At 32.1% G+C, this 24,366-nt stretch overlaps 2 protein-coding genes across 3 annotated transcripts; one reads left to right on the top strand and one right to left on the bottom strand.

The window, feature by feature from the left end:
• The first annotated feature begins 1,185 nt into the window (after window positions 1–1,185).
• LOC123697254 lies at window positions 1,186–18,846 on the top strand. Its single transcript, XM_045643706.1, has 5 exons — window positions 1,186–1,369; window positions 12,908–13,007; window positions 16,605–16,790; window positions 17,755–17,905; window positions 18,364–18,846. Exons 2-5 carry the CDS (start codon window positions 12,927–12,929, stop codon window positions 18,456–18,458), a joined length of 513 nt encoding a protein of 170 aa, XP_045499662.1. The 5' UTR covers window positions 1,186–1,369; window positions 12,908–12,926; the 3' UTR covers window positions 18,459–18,846.
• On the bottom strand, window positions 13,901–15,401 carry LOC123697255. Of its 2 annotated transcripts, none has more exons than XR_006752218.1 (4): window positions 14,905–14,933; window positions 14,697–14,792; window positions 14,505–14,570; window positions 13,901–14,268 (listed from the first exon to the last, which is right to left on the bottom strand). XR_006752218.1 is itself a non-coding variant. In XM_045643707.1 (4 exons), exons 2-4 carry the CDS (start codon window positions 14,716–14,718, stop codon window positions 13,940–13,942), a joined length of 417 nt encoding a protein of 138 aa, XP_045499663.1. In that variant the 5' UTR covers window positions 14,719–14,792; window positions 14,969–15,401; the 3' UTR covers window positions 13,901–13,939. The 2 variants fall into 2 exon arrangements, 1 of the variants encoding a protein (XP_045499663.1); XM_045643707.1 differs by lacking the exon at window positions 14,905–14,933 and adding an exon at window positions 14,969–15,401.
• Window positions 18,847–24,366: the final 5,520 nt, after the last annotated feature.

The raw sequence follows: 24,366 nt of genomic DNA, 5'->3' as shown, positions 1-24,366 counted from the left end.
AATTAATGACATTAACTTGACATTAACCTGATGCTATGCTCTAAGGGATGTCAGCCTTGTTATCGATAATTCACAAATAAATATATTTTTGTGCATTTTTTTTTCTTTCTATTATATGAGTATAGGATAATGTGTCACATTTTGGAGTATGTTTATTACTACTAAGTACGTCTTTTCATATTATTATATTTAAATAAAAAACGGAATAGAATAGTATAAATCTATATTTACAAAACAAACAGAAAATATGCATTATTTTAAATCTTGGAACTGCCGTAGGTTTGATGTATCGGTGGCCTTTGTTAGACTGCTTATTGCTGTTCGGCATCCAGTTAACTCGTCACGTTGCATTTATTATCCATTTCTCTTTTAAATTAGGCTCTTTCGAATCTATAAAGAAAAAGGGGCAAATGAAAGCTAAGGAAAAATAGAATAAAATTTAATATTTATAATGTTTGTCTTTTCTAAAGTATCGATACTGTCGATATGCGCCACATGCATCACTAATCCGACATTCGTTTGTTTATTGCAATAATATTCCAGAAAGTCTTGTTTGCTGTTCAATCTATATTAGTACTTATTTCTTATTGCTTAAGGTTCATTTTGACTTAATATTTTTATAATTTTTTGACAAATTACGACAAGCGAAGTTGTAACATAAAATATATTTAAAATAAATTAAAATAAGACTTACCGATGGTATGAAATGCCTCGATTGCTGAAATTATTTCGTCTGCTATCATTTTTCCACTCTAATACCGAACAACACGCTCTAAATAATGAATAAATTATATGGAAATAAGGTTTGACAGCTGACAACCGACTCGAATATTTTTCTGCGCACAACTGAGAGCGAGTTAGGTGATCTTACCTTACTAGTGACACGTGGGCCACGCCCACATCGCACTTCTATTATGTTCTTACTGTTCTGTGCTGTAACTCCATATGAATATTAATGGAACTCTATATTTGCTCGTACACGTGTGAATCTGTGCAGTGGTTTTTACTGGGCCTACCTAGCTAGAATTTAAATTGAATAATCGCGCTTACTCAACCCAGACGAAAGTGACGTCACATGACGTCAACTTGACGTCTGGTAAAATATCGACTACTATCTTTATCTCTCTCACTCCGTATACAATTTGTATGTGCCATCTCGTTTTCAATCAGTATTGTACTCACATCTCGTCCGAAAACAAGTGTCGAGTGTCTGTGTAGTGTGTCTGTTTTTATATTTTCAAAGTACCTATTTAATTCATATATTTAGTGAAATAGTGACTGTGCCCGTGAGTAATTTATAACTTATTCCCTCAAATTTGGGTGTTTTGCCAGTCAAGAGATTTTATTGTTCGAGGATTTTACTAACACGGTAAGTAATTATTGTTTAACCTCAATAAAAAAACATAAACATCAAAATTTGTATAGGTAAACAGAATATTTAAAAGATTTATTACACATTGCAAATTGCAATACCTAACTATTTTTCTTCAGTTCCTTAATGTATGAACTCTGTTCTGAATATTTTTATCGAAAATTATTAATTTATAAGTATGTTAATATTTCGATTACCTAATTAATAATTATTAACAAAAGGCAATCACGACGTGCCTATTTTTAAAGAATCATTAAGTACGTATTTTAGTTGGCAAGTGCAATAATATTAAAGACTATTGCTGTGTTATTTTATAATATCTCATACTGTAATCTTATCTCCATATTCTCCTACAAACATGAAACAATTAATATTTTATGAAGATGGGAAGGTCACACGCACTTGCCAAGATAAATGAACTGTCACTTGCCAGATGTTATCAATATCTCTATATTAATAAAACAGGCTTAATTAAATGATTTCCTATTAGGATGAAGGAAGTAGAGTTGTAACAAATAAATAAAATTATTTGGTGAACTAACTGCAAAGATAAAGATCTTCACTAGTCAAACACTATTGTAACAAACGGGAAATCTATGATAAATTATATTCCTATGTATCGAAAGTTGTTATCAAGCTACATGGTTATTCATAATTCATATTAAGTAACTTGTACAGTGTTTCACTTCTAAAATAGTTTAAGAAGTAAATAAATATAGTAAATGTCACATTATATACTGTACTAGCTGTGCCCTGCGGTTTTACCTGCAGTGCTCCACTCCTGTTGGTCTTAGCGTGATGATACATAGCCTTGATATATAACCTTCCTCGATAAATGGGCTATCTAACAACTAAAGAATTTTTCAAATCGGACCAGTAGTTCCTGAGATTTGCGCATTCAAACAAACAAAAAACAAACTCTTCAGCTTTATAATATTTTATTTATTTTTTTATTTTATTCATAATTTAATATTGTAGTATAGATGCTATGGCAATAATTTAGAGAGCTGTTATTGTTGGAAAAACAAGATAAATATAAAATTCAGTGTGGCTGGCAAATCTAACTAACTGAGATTTTCTTGGTGTTTAATTTGAATTACCGCAGTAACTCAGTAGATATAGTGTAATCTCTATACAATATAGCAATCCCACACTGTACTTTTTTGATGTTTTATGTGACATCTTTTGCTCCTCCAGTGATTTTATTGTATTTCTTTATTTATTTTATTCATAATATCTTGCAATATTGAGGCATCTTGGTGTTATAAAAAGTACTTTTCCAATAATTTAGCTGTTATCATTCCTTCTGAAGTATATTATTAGTTCCCATTCCTGTGGGATTTCGGGGATAAAAAGTATCCTATGTCTTATTCTGGGTCTTTAGCTACCTACATACAACATTTTATTGTAATTGGTTCTAGTATTTGCGTGATAGAGTAACAATCATCTATCCTCTTTTGCATTTATAATATAAGTAGGATATTAGTTATTCTATGAAAATGGCCAAAATCCTACTATTACTTTTACTTAACATAATAAAAAATAATGTAACTTTATTTGTCTCATCACAACATTAGGTAAATAGATACATTGCTTGCAAATACATAGTGAGTGACGTAAACAAACGAAATGAACATATCAGTAGCTATGTTATATAGAGCTTATTTTTAAAGAAATATCGGCTAATTTTGTTAAACGTCTGGGATACTACAACCTTGAACAGTGTACTAATTAAAGCAATTGAGATAACCAATCAAATTCAATTAGTGTGTTGTCTTGTTTTTTGTCTTGTGTTTAATGTATTTAATGGGCCTAAATATAATTATTTACACTTGGGTGAAACAAGTTATAATAATTATTATAAGTTATAACTTACTAGCTTTCCGCCCATGGCTTCATGTGCTTTGTCTAAAATCTAATAAATAATATACTAAAACCTTTCTCTTGAATCACTTTATCTAATGAAAAAAATGGATCAAATTCCATTGAATAGTTTTAAAGATTAAAGCATACATTGTTACATAGGGACAGAGATAGCGAATTTGTTTTTTGACTGACTGGTTGGCTTGGTTGGTAGTGGCCCTCTCTTGCAAGCCAGAGGTCGTGGATTCGATTCCCACTCGGGGCAAATATTTGTGTGATGAACATAGATGTTTGCTCTGTGTCTGGGTGTTTTTTATCTAACGTAATGGCACCGAATACCGACCACTGATTGATACGGCTAAATGAATCCTTTAAAAGATAAATTAAATACTCTAGAGGTCATAAGAAAAAATGATATTATGAAAGATTACGAACTTATATTTTTAAATATGCACATAATTGTATTTCATAATGGGTTTTTATTACCTAAATTTGGATTTTAACTGTCACGACTGGAAATTAACTGAAAGCACCATTTTCCGACCGACTGAGTACTAATACACCTGTTTCCGACCACTGAGTAGCTAGATTCCGACCAGTCAAATATTTTCTACTAAAATCAACTTTATGATAATAGAAATACAATGGAAATTCGTAAAAACCCGTTTCGTCTTTTCACTGCATCACGCGTGGACCGATTTCGATAATTCTTTTTTTATTATATTACTTGAAGTACGAGGATGGTTCTTATGGAGAGATATTTTAAATATGTACCACGGGCGAAGCCGGGGCGGACCGCTAGTTTTAAATAATATTTGAGCATCTATTATAATAACAAAAACTAACTCTATGTTAGACTGTAGTAGTTTAAAATTACATTTACTCAAACTCAAACTCATAAAATGCCTCACTGGTCATCCACACTAAATTAGAATGTCCCATTGACTACTTTGCCCAATTCTAAAATCCATTTCACCAAAAGTATTATTTCAGCTAATGAGAATTCTTCAGCCTCTTTTTTATCACTCATGATGATGACCTGAAATAAACGCATGCAATTTCACTCAAGCACAGCGCAAGCAAAAGCAACCCAGTTGGACGGAAACAGGGAAATATATCGCACCTAGATTCCGACCAAACCTACATTTGCGTAATAAAGCCTCTAAACCGAAATTGATATTCATTTTTAGTTCATTTCTATTTCATATATACACTTATAAAGATCTCACAATTTCGTAGTTATGCAATTATGGTCATAAACGTAAAATATAGGGTTTTTAAACCAGACCGGTCTTTGTAAATGAATAACGAAAAAATAAAAAAAGAGTGTCAGTTAAAAGGTATATTACAAATAATCCATTAAAGTTAGCATTGGTCGCATACAGGTGTAGTATGTGAGCATAGCGTTTAGAATAAATAACTTAATACGAAACCTCCACAAAACAACATGCATAATAGATAATTACCTTCTTTTACAAAGTGCGAAATTCCGTTTACCGACCGATTCGGTCGGATTTCGGAATGTTGTTATTTTGAAAAGCTCCTCATTCCGTCCATAATTATTTGTCCAAAAAAACCTATAAAAACACGCTATCTTTGCATGTATATTTTAAAATTAATAATTTAAAACACCAATAAAACGTTCAAAGTAAATTAACCACAAACTTACCAGAGTATTTAGCGTAAAAATCCAAATGTTTATTTTCACCGTTTTATGTTTTTTTCGCATTCAATTCAACACAAACTACACCCTCGCCTAGCTTTTCTTGGATTGACGAAATGTCGGTTAAAATTTGAAACCCAATTTTGGACAGATGACGTACGATAAGTGATTGGATCGAAAGCCTTCAGTTTCACGAGTGTCGCGCGTATTTTAAACGTTTTATCGAATAAAAATCAAAATGGTCGGATAGAGGAGGCTAGTCGGAAACCGGTGCCGTTACGTTATATAAGTATATATTTAAAATTATATATTATGTATGTTTGTCAGCCATCTGGTTTCCATAACACAAGCGAAAGCTTAGTATGGGATCAGATCATGCCGTGTGTGAAAATTGTCCTGAAATATTTATTTGTTTTTATACATATACTAGTGATAATACAATAGAATAGTTTTGTTTTGAAAACGAATTACATATTCCCATTTGTAAATTTTAATCAATGTGGTTTTAATTCATTGAAATCAAATAAAAACTATAAATAATCCAGCTCCGGCATTGAATGTGTTTTTCGATCCTACAATTTTTTTATATAAACCTCTGTACATATAATCAGATTTAAATTTGTTTCTGACGCGGAATTAAAAGCGGGTATAAATGGAAGAGGGAACGACCTTCGATACCGTAGTGCGTATAGACTATAGACTCATCATTATGGCGCCGATATTGAGGCTATTCATTAAAAAGAATGAACAAAACGATAGACTGCTGTGAGCACAGTGAGGGTGTGGTTTTTCTGCCAATAATATAGTGATTAATTTCGTGTCTATATTCTAATAGCACAGATTACTAAATAGTAATCTATCCACCTACCTAACTACCTACCTAATACTATCATTTTTTATATACTGAACTAATACCACAGTATTACAATATTATTTCCTACAGTAAGGAAACGCCTTTGATGTCGCGCGATGCCGCCGCCAGCGTAGGTACTTACGCTGCCACACGAAAATACGCTAGGGTTGCAACAAATGGAAAATAAAACAATTGTGATTATTAATATTATGATGAAATCATTTATTCATGTACATTCAAAATAATTGCGATTATTAAATCTGATGTAATTAGTTGTTCATAAATATATAATTACAGATATTGCACTGCTAAATATTATTTACGTGGACACTTTATTTTTGGATGTTCTTAATTGTATATTATACCATTTAACTAAGTAATGCATTCGCATTGGGATGTACAATTTGATTAGAAAATAATGAGGACAACATATACATAGCTTTGATTTTAATTCAACAGATACAATTAATACAATCTTTCTGAAATATTGTTTCCTTCTGGGATTTCAATGTAGATTTACATCCGTAAACGGAACAGTTTTTGCGCGCCATAATAGAATATGTAAGTACCTATGTATAATAAAATTATTACACAAAAAATACGACTGCGTCGTCCTTTCGCGATAGTTAATGCAAACTCGCGTGATTGCATTAAGCGGCCCGCGTCGCCCGACCCCCCGCCAGTTCCCCTCCGTTTCTCTGCATTTCTGTACATTCGTCGCCATACTGTAGGAAATATGGTAATACTGTGCTAATACTATGATTGGGAAAGTGTGAGTGATTAATGTTTGTAACTGTTTCACCCAAAAATCACTCAACGGACTATGATTGTATTTGGGAGTGTTGATACTTAATATGTAGAAATACTTGCCTCTGAGGTTCCGTCCGCGGATGAAACCGCGCAGCACTGCTAGAGGCTTCTCATTTGCTAGGTACTAAGCTTCAAAGTGTGAACTCTATTTCCATATATCTACATATTCTTCTTCTTTTAGGTTTCTTATTTGTCAGTAGCTCGTTATTACCTATTTATTTATCCGAAAATCGCTTTGAAATCTCAATTATAATAGTAGATATTTGGGGCGGAGATAAATCTAACGAATCAAAAACCATAAAAATTGGTCCAGCTGATCTCCAGTTACAAGTGCTGCAGTTGTTAATCTTTTTTAATTTTTTATTTAGGAATTTTTGTCCTAAAGGACGATGACAATCCCATCGTACCTTGTACAAATATTTAACACTTAACAAACTATATGAACTATATTTTAAATTTAAAGTTGAATAGCATTCTAGCTGCATCAGAGTAATCCCACTTTGTTTTATATATTTAGAGATAATCAGACCCAGTACTCTAGTATGACAGGTTAACCTTGATTGTTTCGTCTGGGATGAATATTTGTGGTGCAAGTTAAACGCGATTTAATTTACAGTTTATAGAGAAAGTTATACCTATAGACTAGATTATTACAGAGAAGATTTTTCTTGAATCCTCTTCTTCATTAATGAAAACGGTAGATTATTTATTTATTATAGAAGAACACTAGAATAATGCTTGAATTAGGTTGATATACCTTTTTACTTAGATTACAAAATAAAAGACAGATGGAGCGTTGCCGAACTAAACCGAATAATTTATCGTCATTTTCAATAAAGCTATGTGTGCTGTCATTTCGCCGCTGCACTGTACGTACACGGTGCTTCTGTGTGCGTGTAATGTTGCCAGATATTGAAAAATTTCCCAAATTTTTCCCCGACTACGCAAAAAAGAGGGTTATGTTTTTCGAGTTTATGGATGTATGTATAATATTTCTTTGACACGCCCTGCAGTATAAACCGTTGGACCGATTTTGAGTTGTGAGGTTTCATTGCAATGATCTGAATTATTATGTTAGTGGCGGTAGTGACGTAGGCTATATACATAAATGAGAAGTCAAGTTTTAATTTTTATTTAAATTCTTTTATTACATAAAGTACCTGCCTACTAAAGTTATATATGGACAAAAAAATTGTATTCAATTTTTTATTAAATAAATTACATAAAAAAAGTTTCAATATTAACTATAATAATTATATAAATTTTTTTTTCATAATATATGAATACGAATAGCGGTAGTTTTTAGTCGAGAATACGGGACACTTTATTTTCATCATATCCATCATGGAGTTCACATAAATTAAATCGCTAGCGAAAACGACTATGACGTTTTTAAGCTTTATAAAAGTAACAAAATAATGTATTATGCTTATTAAAATAATCTAATAATTATCATGAACCTTTAGTGCACTATACAAATAATCACATTCACGATCGAAAAATCCAACAGCATCCCTGAAGATCCTTTAACCATTTTACCGTTTTTCCAATAAAAATGGCAAATTCATTTTCAAAATACTGGCAACATACGTTGAAGTTTTGTATTCCTTCATATCTGTAAAATTATTATTCGTATTATAGAAATAAATCAGCCAAATAATCTACAGAAAACCTGTGAAACGATGTTTTATCTTTTTTTTTGTTTTCGGGAACAAATTTTACAGCGTTTTATTATCACAAGACGGCATTTTTTTACTAAATTGCAAACCCTTTTTGACGTATTGCATGACACTATATGCGCTATAGCACTGGTGCAGCGACGTATTTGTTTTTGACAAGAAGCTTATATCTAATACACTGGAGATTGCACTATGACCATTGACTTGTCACAAGAAAATATAACCTTGAATGACGTCAGTGTTGTTTTTTGTCTCTTTCTGTGGGTGACCACACTGGTTTGTATATTCAGGATTTTTCGAAATAGAAAAAACTAAAAATCATGGTCTATAAATAATAACGACATATGTTTTTAACAGTATTAATTATATTATAATATTACTGGCCATACTTTATAGGTACATACAATTTTAATTGGTATAGAATGATAGTTTTAAATAACTCTTGGCTACAAAGCCTGGATATGAACCGATATATAGCATTAACATCCTTTGTAAATAGAGGAAAGTTGTGTTTTGCATCAGATGCTGTTTACCAAATTGTAAGCTACTCAGATCTTTCTTTTTAAACGCGTTGCTTCGACGGGTCAATTTCAAGCCAAAATCATCAAAGAAAAACTGTTTATAATAAACGCCTTGCACAACTAAGTTTATTTTTCAAAAGGTATTTTTTTCGGGGTCGTAATCCTCAGTAATTTTACCCTTGATGGGCACGTATATATTTCTTTTTATTTTCCTTTTTGGAAAGCTGAAATACCTAAAACAAAAAATATGAGGTAAGTTAAAAAAGTATAAATTTCAATGTAAAAACGAACAATCTTAGAATTACATATTATGAGTGCAATACCGATGTCGAGTGTTGTTTCATTACTAGTAAAAATCTTGAAAATGGTGTTCTAAATTTCATCATAATATTGTTATTACAATATATTCTCTTCACTATCCATAAAAACTCGTCATCATGGTTACCTTACTTGTTTATTTTGTTTATTGAAAACTTGTTGAAAAATGATAAAGTATTAGGAAAATAACAAATTTAACATGACTGCTTTCTAAAATGATGCAAAATTTTACAATTTTTGCCATTGAAATGATTCTTAACAGGTAAATGCAGCAGTATTGAGGAATATTGTAAATAACGTAAATATACACTTGCCTGTGAAATTCTATGCCAGAATTTGGTGTCCAAACACTTCTGCAATTTTTCACAATGCAATACATTATTTATATTCGGAAAATATTTATTAAATACGCAACAATATTAACTTAAATATTCGAAGCGACGCAATTTTTTTGACACTTATGCCATATTGTCAAAGTGAGAGTTGCTACAATTTTATTATGGTAACTACCCATAATCAGGGAGTATCGCTTTTTAATAATTGGTCCGATACTTATTTTATTTAGCAGAAATAATAATTGTCTCATCCAACAATGCTTCTGAATGACGTTGTTGGCAATTTATCAACAAACTCATGTACAAAAACTAACCTTTTGCACAGAATATTACGGCATACATAGTAGCCTTGGGAAAACTTCGTATTAACAGTGGCAATACCAAGTTAGGTGTGAAAGTGATAAAACACAACAATTTTCTTGTTACACGTCAAATGTTCATACCGAAATCTCCAGTGTATAAGATATAAGCTTCTTGGTTTTTGATTTCGTATTTTCTTTGACAAGGGCGACGGGCGGTTGTCATGCTCCATCTGTACTTTATTTTGTAATCTAAGCCTTTTTACTCATTAATTATAGTGTCATTAGCAAGTAGATTACGGTTCGACAATTGAAAATAGGTAGCTTAGCTTTTAAATAGGTATTTTGTTTTTCTTGTTAAGTTAAAATAAGTCTTTGGTAGGTAAGCAGTTAACAAACGCATCACTAACGAAAATAATACGTATGTTACATACAATGCATACAATCTTGATACTAAATGACATTATAATTGGCTATTATGGAGATTTACCCAGCTATTAACTTATCTTTAACCATAAGTGTATGCTTCATTATTTAATATCTATTTAATACTAAGGTTCTTTAGTGATTAAGTACTCTATCGTAAAATACATAAATGTAAGGATTAAATTTTCCTTATACCTATCTGATTATAATATACTAGCGGTCCGCCCCGGCTTCGCCCGTGGTACATATTTAGCAATAAAAGGTAGCCTATGTTCTTTTCTTTCTCAGGGTCTAAAGATTGTCTGTTCCTCAAAATCGGTCCAGTATAGTTTATGCGTGAAAAACATACATACATACAAACCTTTCCTCTTTATAATATTAGTATAGATTTTCCCTTCCAATTAAACAGAGCTTTTATTTAATAAGATCTCGGAAATTTAAAGATTTAATAATGCAAATATTTTTGTTATTTTAATCAGAGGTGGAAATTGCTATAAATGTTTTTGTCACTGATGCTCTTTCGATATCTCTTACCAATATAAATAGAACAATTTTATAAAACCTTTTTATCCCGTTGATCTTTCGTAACTTAAGCCTCTACTTAACGGATCTTATTAACCGTTGAACTGGTCAGTAACAAAAAGAAGTCTAGGATAATAGTTGAGCTATCTATAACCATTCGATCGCATCATGAGGACCGAGGGTGATGTGCCGTGAGTAAATTTTAACTGATTTAAATCCCAAATTATAATAACTCCAGAAATCTCACGTATTACCTATTATGTGAATTAAAAAAAAGCTATCTATATATTTATGCTATCACTTATAGAGATATCCAGAAAAATCAGATTTAAACCTGATTTTCCTTGATATCTCTATACATATATCTGTGTTTAACTACTAACTAGGTACTTAGGTACTAAGTTAATTTTAACGGTTTTAATTACGGTATTAATCCTGGATTTTTAATTGATGGCTTTACGTTCATATTTCGTACATACCAGGTTTGTAAAGTGAATTTTATTAATTGTTTTAATGACCATTCCTACACATCTATAGTTACAATTACTAAAGCGACGATTGAGAGGTCGTTAGATAATCCTAATATGACGCTAGAAGTTCTCAATACGAACCATATCATGTTTTATGTTATTTTATTCCCTGCTTATGTTTATATGTTTTCTATCCTGTTCATAGGTTCTTGTTTTCTATGCTATTCAGTTATTCATCTCATTTTAATCGTCTTGTGGTTACAACGTCAACTTAAAGTTAAGGATGTTTTGGTGACGGTGCCATGCGTGATGCGTCGCTTCACGTTAGGTGACGCGTTTGTTCGTTTGCCTTCCTGTGTGGTATAAATGATAAATGATAATACCACAATGGAATAGGTATTGTTATTGCCTTGATGGTTTTCATTTAAGTTTTCATTATCTCGATTGCCATCCGGTTGATCTGCGTATGTTTAAATGTTTTAAATACGCATCTAGTAATATTATAAAGCTAAAAACATTTTTGTGTTTGTATGTAAATATAGGAAATTATTTATAGAAAATAGGGCAATAGGCTGAAAAACAGCGGTGAAAGCAGTGGCCTTTTGGTCATTGTTTTCTCTTTCTGAGTCCATACCCTTTTCGTGGTGATTCTTTTATTTTTTATCTGTATTTTTTTTATTTTTTTTTTTTGTATGTATATCTTGTTTTACCACGAATAAATGAATTCTATTCTATTCTATTCTATTCAATAGGCTTTAGCCTATACTATATACTAGCACTTTAGTGCTGACGGTTTTTGAAGTGTAACTTCGGTGCATTGAGAGTAAAATTTCAAGGTAAAATTTCATGGCAATGCCGTCACGTCATGGATTAACGCAACGATATATATTTATTATGTATTTTTGAATCTTGCCATAAGAGTTTCACTTTTGACACGTGTGCTCGGCACAGACGATCTTTTTTTTTATTTTTTGCTCATTAGATACAGCTAGTGAATAATATTCATATAATATGTATTCTATATTCGTTTTCCAAAATAATAAACAGTTTAAAAACAAGTTTTGTTTTCAATATCTACTTATAATTAATCAAATACTTATAAAAATCTTCTGAATCTAACTAAATATAGAGTGATTCGCAAATGACCTTCCAATCTGACAGATAATTTTGGAATAAAGTTCCTGAGAGAACTTTTCAATTGCTATAAATTGAATAAGGGCACTTGATTTCAAATACGCAAATTATTAAAATGTGTCTATTATAGTAATTAATAGTAACTAATATTATAAATGCGAAAGTAACTCTGTCAGTCTGTCTGTTACTCAATCACGCCTTAACCACTGAACCAATTTGCATGAAATTTTGTATAGAGATATTTTGATACCCAAGAAAGGACATAGGATAGGTTTTATCCCGGAAATCCTACGGGAACGGGTTTTTCTTTGAAAACGCGGGCGAAGCCGCGGGCGGAAAGCTAGTAGATTATAAATGTAAATAACAAGGTACTAGATTTCTATGTTCCACACCACAGTTCCACACCATGCTTAATACAACTTACAATATGCACTATAAAGTTTTCATTAACTACTAACCTGGAACTACCTACTGATGCAGATGGTCCTATTTGAAAAATTCTTTCGGTATTAGATAGCCCATTTATCGAGGAAGGCTATAATATATCATCACGCTAAGACCAACAGGAGCGGAGCACAGCAGCTAGTTAGGTACATAATACCTACATAGATATTACTTACTTAAATTATATTTTGTTTTCAGGTGTCAAGAGGGTAAGGAGATGGCGGTTCCGCACATTACATCGTTCTGCTGGTGTATGGGGCTAGAGGCTGGATCGAAATTGATTGGATTTTTGCATTTGGTAAGTGTGATGAAATTCATTCATTTTAGTTTTTTAAAAGATAAAGTAATTTGACTCTATCTCTAATGGTTGAGGGTTGAGGTATATTTTATTACCTACAGTATCCCTCCTACATTTATTACAGAGCTCATCAACCACATATTATAGTGTTTCTGTTAGATAATAATTAATTTATCAATTACTCAAAACATTAAACACTTACTTGTAATATGTATAGAATATAGATCTGTATAGAACACACTTTTTCTTAATTCCCAATATCGACTGTCGCATTGTGTGCGACGTTGCCAAATGTACACGCGTATTTTTTGCGACGTTGTGGGCCTGTTCCAATGTCATTAATAACATTATGTTCGCAAACAGGCCGACCTTATTTACATTCGTGTTCGAGACCACAGATTAAGTATTAGTTACTACGTAACAGATGCGACAGTGATGTTTTCCATAGTTTCAGTTGGCCAGTTGTGGCGCTGCTGTAGCCTTACCAATTTTGACAGTAAAAAGTAGTGTTGCCTACTAGTTCGATATCTATCGATACTTTAGTGAGGTGCCCATTGTATCGATAAAAATACTACGTACTAGATACTACGTGACTTCCAAGCATTATTATTGCGAATATTAAAAATAAAACAGATTTCGTTTTCAATGTTTATTTATTTAATGCCCTTTTTCTTAATTTACTTGTTTTATATTTCATAAAAGCAATTTTATGGATTCCTGCCATTTTTTGCACATATCTCTCCTCTATAGCTCCCTTTAAAATTTTATTTATAATATTGCTCCAGTTATGGACATGAAGCCTAACAATATATGTAAAAACATTTTTTTTAAACACATATTGTGTGTTTTCTGACACCCTAACCAGGAAAACTCCAAATCTTGAATTTTTTCTCTTAAATTTGCCCCAATTTCGTTTTGGATACAGTTATCGTTTAAATAATTATGTTTAAACAACTTGCTTCCCTGTACAACACTAGAAGTTTGGAACTTGGATAAACTAAATTACTATTTTTTAAAAGTTTATATTCTCTTTGGCGCATGTAAGAATAAATATTATCCTCTGTAGATTTACTAGTAAAGCTCTTCATGCAATTTTTTTTGCAAGAGCAGCATTTGCAAGAGTTTATTTTTACTGCTTTTCTCATTTTCCCTTTTGCTGCGCCTCCAGGATAACAATTTACGCTATCGAATAAATCGTCGAAGAACTCCACAACTTCCGCTGTAGTAGCCACACTGCTACTGCTGCCCGTGTGAATGTTATCTAAAATTAAAAATATTTGTAAGAAATTAAAATCTTGGAAACACATAGTTTTTATTGTTAATATTAAATATAAAGTACCTACACACATTACATACATATGAAACTTTGAATCTAATAACAGCTAATGGAATTCTCTTAAAAACAGCTTTATAGTAAAATCTGAGAACATGAATAAAAAACTTACTAAAATTTACAAACATGGATTTATCAACTATAAACTATCATAAATCACATACCTGTAGGTCTTTTCATAACAACTGGAATAGCTGTAATGCATGATGGATGTTCATGATAATCATCACCTAAAACCAAAGAACTTATATAAATCTATACTATAATATATTATACTAATATTATAAAGCTGAAGAGTTTGTTTGTTTGTTTGAACACGCTAATCTCATCTAAAAATTTGAGTGCATAATACATACCTGCCCTTCCAATGACCAACATAATATTATCTGTAACATTTTCATTCTCATCTGATTCCACTTTGTGATAATTGTGATCACTCAGAGCATTTTGTACTGTAACAAGTAAATACATATTATGTAACATTTAAAAATATAATTCAAACACAAATAGAAGGTATGTAAAGTATGTCAAAGTATTTGTTTGGAGCCATGAAATCTGTCTTACCAAATATCAGCTATTTACATAATTTTTAATCATGTTATTAATTATAGCTCCAGGTAGAACTCACCAGTTTCACTGGAAGACAGGGGCACGCCGTGCGCTATTTCGTCATCCGTAAATAGGCATGGGTATGAATGCCTAAGCCTCTTGCCTTCTTCATCGAACTGCTATCGAAGTGTTTCTCACAAACGCGTTTGTGTCGAAGTTGATCTTTCGACAATCCGATGAGGGAGGAATTAGTGGGCACCAGAAAGGACATCCACAGGTTCCTGAAATTATCACTCTGATTTCTGCGGAAAACAAAAAAGCCGATTCGTCGCATTGGTTGCGGTGCAACCACCGACACAACACTTTGATAGTCCCATGGCAAATTTAGCACTTATTTACAGTGTAGAACACTTTAAAGACTAGTAGAAGGTATCGTATCAAAAATTCAAATAAATGTCAATTGTCATAACATGGCTTCTCAAAATGGCGCCGTAGACAGGAACAAGTAGAAAAAAAAAAAAAAAGAACAGGAAGTAATGCAGCGCCACAACTAGCCATTATGAAACTAGGCTGTCAGGGGCCTGTTCGAGACCCTGAGGGTAGATTGATTTGGTTCGCCTGAATTCTTAATTTTAGATTGTATAAAAATCTATATAATAAAAATGAATCGCCAAATGGTAAGCGCATAACTCGAGAACGGCTGAAACGATTTCGTTAATTCTTTTTTTATAATATCCATTGAACGAAGATGGTTCTTATGGAGAAAAAACGTAAACATGTACCACGGGCGAAGCCGAGCGGACCGCTAGTTAGCAATAAAATTTGACGTTTAAATGTAATGATGAAGTATCTGTATTAAAGTAGCTGATGCGAGCTACTGTACGTATTATTAATTATATTATTCATTTTTGCATATTATAATAAATAAGGAAGATCTATTCATAAAGTTATTCTTTGTAGGAAGTGTTTTTCTGAATCGCGCTTGTAACATTTTAACATTTCATTTCGCTATTCCCAATGCTATACTTAGATTTAAAAATGTGCGATTTTATCGATACATACAGCAAAGCTAACATTTCTTCTTCTTCTTCTTCTTTTTTGTTTATAGCCTTCCCTATCCCAGTAGAGACGGATTCTGCCAGTGTCCAGTGTCATACATGCACAGATCAAAATTGAATAGCTAACTGCTAACATTTCAATACAAAATGTTTAACTTGTCAAGTTGACAGCCGTATTATTTTGGCGCCACTGTATCTGTCAAATTTGATTAGATTAGTGTTTTCAATTGTTTTTATCAAAATTTATGATTTAAATTATTATACAATACGTGCAGTCTAAAATATTCATGTGAAATTTTATTTTGACGTGATAACGTCTTTAAAATCGTTTTAGTCGGGTGACATGTTCAGAAACTTGTGTCACACCAAAACCTCACGAGCGCGATCGCAGGTATAACGAGAGAAAGACGGACCGATCTCCCGTCTCATCTCGAGCGCTGCCACTGCATAATATGTTATCACGTAAACATCTCGATCGTAAACCTACTTTACAAACAACCAATTTTTTTTTACTCTATTTACTTTCTTTTCTCTTTCCTTTGCTTTCTGGTTTTTGGAGATATCGCCATCAGATCGCAAACAAGTCTACCATAATCTCACAAGCTGTCTTTCGTCCATGCTTGTGTACCTACAATAAAGAATATCCTCCCATTCCAGGTAATCTCGTTCAGCTTGATGGTAGTATGTGCAGTTTACGCGGAAGCGTTCCGACAGTACGTGGGCACGGTGGAGGACGCGGGCGACCGCCTGTACACCACGTGGTACGCGATCACGTGCGCCGTGGCCGTGTTCACCGTGCTTCACGTGCTGCTCGCTGCTACACTGCTGTATGCAGTGTTTAAGGTACATAAGGGCCGATTTTTCAATTCTTGGTTAAAATTTATCCGTCCAATAAAGTATTACACGAACATTTTAAAATGTCACCTGTAAACTGTCAAATACGGACAATTAGAATACATTTTTGAAATGCTAGTTTAATACGTTATTCGATGAATAAGTTTTAACCAGCGATTGAAAAATCAGCCCTAAGTCGAACAAACATTTATTTATTCAATCAGACTCCTTATAAAAGCACTTTTGAATCGTCATAACATTTTTTAACATTTACCACCGATTCGGAAAGCAGTATCTATGGAGAAGAAACGGCAAGAAACTCCATAGTTGCTCTTTTAAATTAATGTCAATGTTACAATTTAATTTTACATAGTAATATATGTAACTACATAATATATGCCAATTGCCAAAGAACTGTCCTGTGGTTCTTACGCGACAAACCTCCATGGATTTTCGTCTTCCATATAGGTATTCCTTAATGCTGTAATAGGCTCTCTGAACAAAAACATGTTTAACATAAGTTTTAAATTTAGCACTACTGAACTCTTTAATACTATATAAGAAGAAAAAAATGCCATAGACTCAATTGCTATAGGAACCTTGAAGACAAACATAAATAAGTTTAACCCATTGACCACTGAGCGGCCCAATGAGACCACGATACAATAGATTTTCTATTGTGTTTGATTCCGGGGGCTGAAGCATTAAATGTACAACAACAACTCGAACTCGATGTAGAATTATTTGTAAATTAATAATAAATATAGTTTTCTAATTAAAAAAAAACTTAAAGGCACGCTTAAACCTTGTTTTGCATGAAATTATTGTATCTCACCATTCCTTGATAAGTACATAATATATAAAGTTTGAATTAAATCTGTCCGTTAAGAGTGGGTCAAAATCCAGTCTTAAGGAGTCGGAAGTCGGATTGGAATGCTTTAAAACTAAAATCATTTATTATTATAATTTCCAGAGAAACACCCGCGCCCTTCGTATTTGGGTATGGCTGATGCTGGCTCTGTACTGCGCCTCTCTAATCTATGTGATAGCGGCCATGACATTTGGCTTCACTGTATCGGGTTCGGATATATTCCTCGCCTTTTTGCAGGGATTGGTTTTCTTTGGTGAGTAGATTTAGTTTTAGTTGAATTATCTAGCTTTTATGGGTAATAAAAGAATTTTTGGAGATTGCTTATATAAGCGATAGGGTATTTAACATGCTAAGTTCTTTTTCTAAGTTTCCTTTGTGTATCTTGAATGATGTGTATTTTTATTGTTGACCCAAACCCTATAACAATATAAGTTATAAATGTAATAATATTATTTCCTCTTTATAATTTTTGTGCAGATCTGTATTATGTTTTAAACTAATAATAAATTGTTAGAAATATTAAGGGGTTGGGTAAAATATCAGTTTGAATGTACTATGATTCTTCTTCTTCTACACAACTGCTCAATTAAAGTTTTGAAAGGAAATATAGCCGTTATTTGAAATTATACATATAATTATACATCTGCAAAAATATTATACCAGAAGATAACTTAAATATATAAATCTAACAACTATCAATTAAAATTTCAGGAGTATTAGCCTATTGTATCCTCTGCGTGAACAGCTACTACCTGATGCTGAAGAGCTCCGAAGACATGCAAGGTCCACACAAGACTGATTTCTAGATTAACTGCTTAAGTTACGTCTAAGTCACTAAGTTTAGTTCTTATGTAAGTTAGACTATGCGATCCAACTAAGAATAGGAGCGATTCGGCGCCATCTTGTGACGTCATAACACCTGTGACGTCACAAAATGGCGATTGTGGTATTAAATCGGATTAACAATCTAAGTTAAACAAGATTGTTTCAATTTTATGAAACGGTGCATTTACATCAAACGAGTGTATGCTCATTCTGACCCCACCATGTCCAAATCTTTTAGTGTAAACGGGCGTAGAACATTTTGCCTGGTCTTAGTGCGTTCGAAAAGATTCTATGCAATGTTTTAATACTGAACAACACTGAATACCAGTTTTCGTTTACACTATAAGATAACGAAAGAATGCTCTTGCTGTAGCACTAACTCTATGTTCGTTTGATGTAAATGCACCATAAGAGTAAACCAATACACAATTATTGGAATACGAAAAAGATTTTCAAGTAAATCGCAATTTTTAAATGACACTAGCTAACCGCCCGCAGCTTCGCCCGCTTTGTCTAAAACCTAATAAATAATATACTAAAACCTTTCTCTTGAATCACTCTATCTATTAAAAAAAACCGCATCAAAATCCGTTGCGTAGTTTGAAAGATTTAAGCATACAAAGGGACATAGGGACAGAGAAAGCGACTTTGTTTTATACTATGTAGTGATGATTTGAGAAGTAGGATCGATATTAATGACGTTCCTCTTCTTAGTTGGTTACTACTATACTATACTACTTTACTTTTTACATGTAAGTGTATTATTAAGTGATTTGCGGCACTATTTTGATGTTTTTTTGTAAGATAATTGTACAAATGGTACTTATGTTTGTTATAAATATTGCATTAACTTGGAAAGTACGTACAAATATTTTAAGTTTATTTTTATTTCAAGCAGCTCTTTATATATTAAATATATACCATTCATACTTTAAAAAATAACGAAAAAAAATACATGATGATAATAATATGATGATGATGTAAAAAATATATGTATATTATACATTTTCATGATGACATGCTTTCCCATCTACATACAGTACAAAATATAATTATTAAAGTATATATATACGGACAAATAAAGAAAACTGCATAATTCAAATATTAATCAAAGATAGAGTTATCTTTTAAAAAATAGGTAAAATGTTATTTTTAAGTTTTTGTAGAAACAAATAAATAAGCGTGCCATTTTATGTAGAAATCTTTATGTTATATAAAACATAAACTGTCTTACCACAAAAAACTTTAGACAGGGTTTAACTTTAAGCGCGGGTTCTCTTTAATCTGGTTTTGTCGTATTTCACATAGACAACTATTCAAGTGACAGATCCCTGGTTTAAAGTTAGACTGGGTTTAAATTGTTTTGTGGTAAGACCAAAATTGTTTAAAATAATGTACTGTTACTGTTTTTTGCCCAAATCGTAAGTGCCAAAAAGGGTCATTCGGTATGAATCTCTTTTTGATAAAATTATACTGTATGCCTTATGCAATTTATTGGAATGTAAGGAAATTAGGGCTTTTATATTATAAAGTAGAAATATGTAACAGATATTAATTACTTAACATAAAAATGTTGAATAGCAAGGATCCTAAATAAAGACAATAGAAAGTACATATAACGGAATATATTTTAAATGCATGGAAATAGAGAAAAAAATTATGATTATCTTTACAAAGTCAATGATTTCCTAAAAACTTTTTATACCTCACATTTCGTCCAATTCCAAAAAGTGCCATTACTAAGAAATCCTGTTATTTTATATCTAGAAATCCTAGATATTGACGTAAGGAAAAAATAGCTCTTAAAATAAATAAATTAAAACGCTTACTCGTAGATGTGCTTGAATAGATATGTCTTTTATATGCCTCAAAATTTTAACATTATTTCTTACTATTTTTTCATTTTTCATAAAAAACATAGTTAAATTTTAAATAGGTAATAGCTAGGTCTGAAACTTTGCTGAAATAAACTAAAAGACGTAAGTTTCCTGAAATCTTTTGAAATTCCACTTTACCGAACTTAATGGTAACCCACCCAAAAACTAACCGAGCCATATAATGCTTAACCTGTATTTCACTACAGAGTGTAAACTTTGCCTTCGAATAGAATATTAAAATAAAATAAATATTATAATAAAATGTTCCTACCGATGTATTTTCAAGTGTTCTTATATAAATAGCATTATAATTAATTATTTGGAATATTCTAGAGGCCTTATTCAGACAAATACGCGGATGCATTGATGTTATACACAAATATATGAAATAACTATACAATAAATTTGAGGAATATTATAAGTAAATAATTTTATTTACTATGAATTACTAAAGTTTCGAATTTTTGAGTTCTTCTAATCTTAAATTACTCTTCCTAGGAATCGGTAAATAACACGATTTTTCCAATTTTAGACTTGTCCTAATTTTTTATTACTATTTCTAGTAATAATCTGTAGTAATCAATAAATGAACAATGCAAATTATTATATTAAGGATTATTTATTTAACTCATGTCCATGTAATGGATAACGATAAATAATGTAAAATGAATTATAATACTGTTAAATGTAATTTTTATATCTTATGATTTTTACTTATTTACTGAACAGTATACTTCGTTCTTAGTTCTATAAATGCTTTTGGTGTCATTATATTAAAGTGATCACATAAGCTTAAATAAGTACAAGTTGTATATTATGTCACCGTCAACTGGTTGAATCTGCTATTGGACTGAATGACGACATTCAATTGAATGACTAGGCCGTTTATTTAACAAGCGTCACTCAACGTCAAACTAGTTAGCGGTTTGTAATATGCCCTTTGAACAGAGAGACTGAGTTGAATGACTAGCGCGCTCATTGAATGACGACATGCAATTGAATGACTAGGCCCTTGATTTAACAAGCGTCACGAGGTCAAAATAGTTAGCGTATTATAATATAGAACCTTGGAACGGATATAATGCTCGGCATATTGTTGAATGACTAGCGCGTTCATTGAATGACAACAGTTGCTGAGAATTTACTTTGTCCACAAAAAGACGATGGCGAGTAACTGACGATTGTCCTTTAGCCATTTAATTAAATGTCGTCATTCAATCAAATAGCGGAATTAACCACATGACTGCGACATATTCATAATGTAAGGATTTTTATACTATCCATCCAAAATATTGTGAAAGAATTACTTAAGATTTTTTTTTATTTTAGTTTTCTATGACTCAAATCAAAGACGACATCATTATGAAAAAAATGTTGTTAAAACCTACAAAATTTAATTTTGCACTCAGTTCCGCCTTTAAAATGTTCAAAAATAACATGAAAAGGAATTTTAAATATGTTTTATTTTAATCAGAAATCTCAAATGTATTTATTAAGAATTGAATAAATGTGCTATTTACATGTTGCTTACATTTTGTTTTATTTGTCCTTTGACTTTGTATTACAATATGTATCAAGTTAACTAATTTTAATGATATTGCCGATTTATTAAATATCATTGTATTAAGTAAATAAACCATTTTTGTAATCATTTATACTAATATTATAAAGCTGAAGAGTTTGTTTGTTTGAACGCGCTAATCTCAGGAACTACTCGTCCGATTTGAATAATTACTTCGTTGTTAGATAGCCCATTTATCGAGGAAGGCCATAGGCTATATTATATCATCACGCTAAGAACAACAGGAGCGCAGCTAGTCATTGATATTATCATAGTATAAAGAGACTATGATATGATAGGTACTGTTTTATAGTTGACCACCTCCTTGGTACACTTGGTACATTAACGGTTGATCGTAAAACCGAGATGTCCTGGGTTCGATTCCCGGTGGAGACGAAGAAAAAGCAATATCTCGGTGAGGTGGGACTCAGAAGGCTGATCACATAGTTGTCCTTAAAAAAAATCGATCAGTGAAACTAATATAGGTAATATGCCTAATGCATCTGCTCCATAACCCACTAGGAGACACGGGACATCAATATATGATATACTCAAAAGGAACGAATATGAATCTCGAAATGATAAATAAACTAAGGATACGACTATGGATGGTAAAATAAACACAACAATAAGTTTACACAATTGTTTATTCATCGGAATAATCTTATATTACGATGACGTCACATGCTTAAGTTTCTTTTGAGTGGTAATTCAATAAATATATTACAATTTTATTCTATAGATATCGTAGTAAGTACAAGAGTACGGCGGTTTAAGACTAAACAACAATTTATCACAACGCCGAATACGAGAATATTTTAAGTCTATGCAATAATTATTATTCTACATCATCAATGTATTTTTTGTCTGTGGTGGCCGCCAATTTATTAGGCAATATTTGTTTATTTGAAAATAGATTAGTATTAGTTCAAAATAGATTCTAATAAAATCTTAACTATTTTGAAAGTTAACGTTACGTTCTTTACGTTCCTATTTTGAAAAAAGTGAACAGATTGATAACAAATATTGCCTAATGAATGGCAGGCTTTACATAAATGGATTGCTACAGATAAATAAAAAAATTGGTAAGTCATTATTATCTAAGGTATGTAGTGAAAATATTTCTCAGTTTCTTAAGTACGTAGGGGAGGGGGGGGCATAGCGGGGCCACGGGGCATAGCGGGGCAAGCCTTACGTAGCTCGAAACGAACGCTGTGCGAACTGTCAAACGGCTCGCTTTGATTGGTCGTTAGTCGGCGCGTGACCTCCATATGCGAACCACGCCATTTCGGTACACGTTTGTGTGATGTAAACAAAAATATCAAAACCAGTGCTTTTCTTAAAATTTTTAGTGAAATTGAACAGTAATCCTTTCTAAAACGTACTTATGTACTGTGGTGTGTTATAGTTTATTATGAATCAGTTCCCTTTCGGTTCTCTTAATCAACAAGCACAAGGTCATTGAATCAAAGGTAAGATGCCGTCAGTTTGTGTTTAATTTTAAACGAGCTGGTGGGGCATAGTGGGGTATGGTGCCTGGGGCAAAGTGGGGCACCCCTTTTTTATTATAGAAAAGTGCCCCACTTTGCCCCGTTTTAAACACTTCTAAGTTGTAACATATTTATTTTTTACGTTTTTAGCCAACATGGTCCGCACATATAAGAGGAAGACTGAACAGCATTCATGGTCTGTGGAAGCTATGAAACAAGCTGTATACAGTGTTGTGTCCGGAGAAATGGGCTACAGAAAAGCAGCAAATATGCACAACGTTCCACAAACCACTCCAAGAAATTTTGACCGGTAACAAGATACCACCATCGCAAATACTACAACAGGATAGTAATATACAAACCCCACCTAAGCAACCTTCTCCACAGCCTGGTTGTTCTTGGATGGTCGATAGGCCCTCGAGTTTTACAACAACTCCAGAACAAAATATAATGCATAAATAATAATAAAGAGAAGTTTTTGTAGTGAATTTGTTTTGCTAAAGTGTTGTTGTTTTTATTTATATATATTTTATTTTTTTAAACTGTCGTTATGTATCTAAGAAATAAAACTATTTCGTTTTGAAGTTGTGTTTCGTTCCTTATAATGACTACCCCACAATGCCCCATACGAGACCCCACTTTACCCCTATACATGGGGCATAGCGGGTCAAATGCCTTTTTTCATTTAAGTAATTACATCTCGTAGATTAATAACGTTATCAACATAAATGTATACATAGGCATTCGCAATGAATTAAGCTATGATTCTAAGATAAAATTTTTAATTTAATTACATTATTTTAGTTTTTAGGAATGATTAAACGTTAAGTACCCTACTTTGCCCCCCCCTCCCCTACATAAGTTAATTAAAACATGGAAGAACATAATGTAGGCTCTAAGTACAATCTAGTTCATATGAAAATAATATATTAAAATGAAACATGGGTAGGTACATTAATTT

Source organism: Colias croceus, chromosome 14, assembly GCF_905220415.1.
Source record: "Colias croceus chromosome 14, ilColCroc2.1".
Taxonomy (NCBI): Eukaryota; Metazoa; Arthropoda; class Insecta; order Lepidoptera; family Pieridae; genus Colias; species Colias croceus.
Note: the sequence above shows the minus strand (reverse complement) of the source record. Positions and strands in the feature narration are given on the sequence as shown.

Coding starts and splice junctions, on each gene's coding strand:
- LOC123697254 (XM_045643706.1), top strand. CDS start 12,927: ATGGCGGTTCCGCACATTACATCGTTCTGCTGGTGTATGGGGCTAGAG. Junction 13,008..16,604: donor TGATTGGATTTTTGCATTTG/GTAAGTGTGATG, acceptor CTCCCATTCCAG/GTAATCTCGTTCAGCTTGAT. Junction 17,906..18,363: donor GCAGGGATTGGTTTTCTTTG/GTGAGTAGATTT, acceptor TTAAAATTTCAG/GAGTATTAGCCTATTGTATC.
- LOC123697255 (XM_045643707.1), bottom strand. CDS start 14,718: ATGTTGGTCATTGGAAGGGCAG. Junction 14,571..14,696: donor GTTGGTCATTGGAAGGGCAG/GTATGTATTATG, acceptor CTTTGGTTTTAG/GTGATGATTATCATGAACAT. Junction 14,269..14,504: donor TGTTATGAAAAGACCTACAG/GTATGTGATTTA, acceptor TTTTAATTTTAG/ATAACATTCACACGGGCAGC.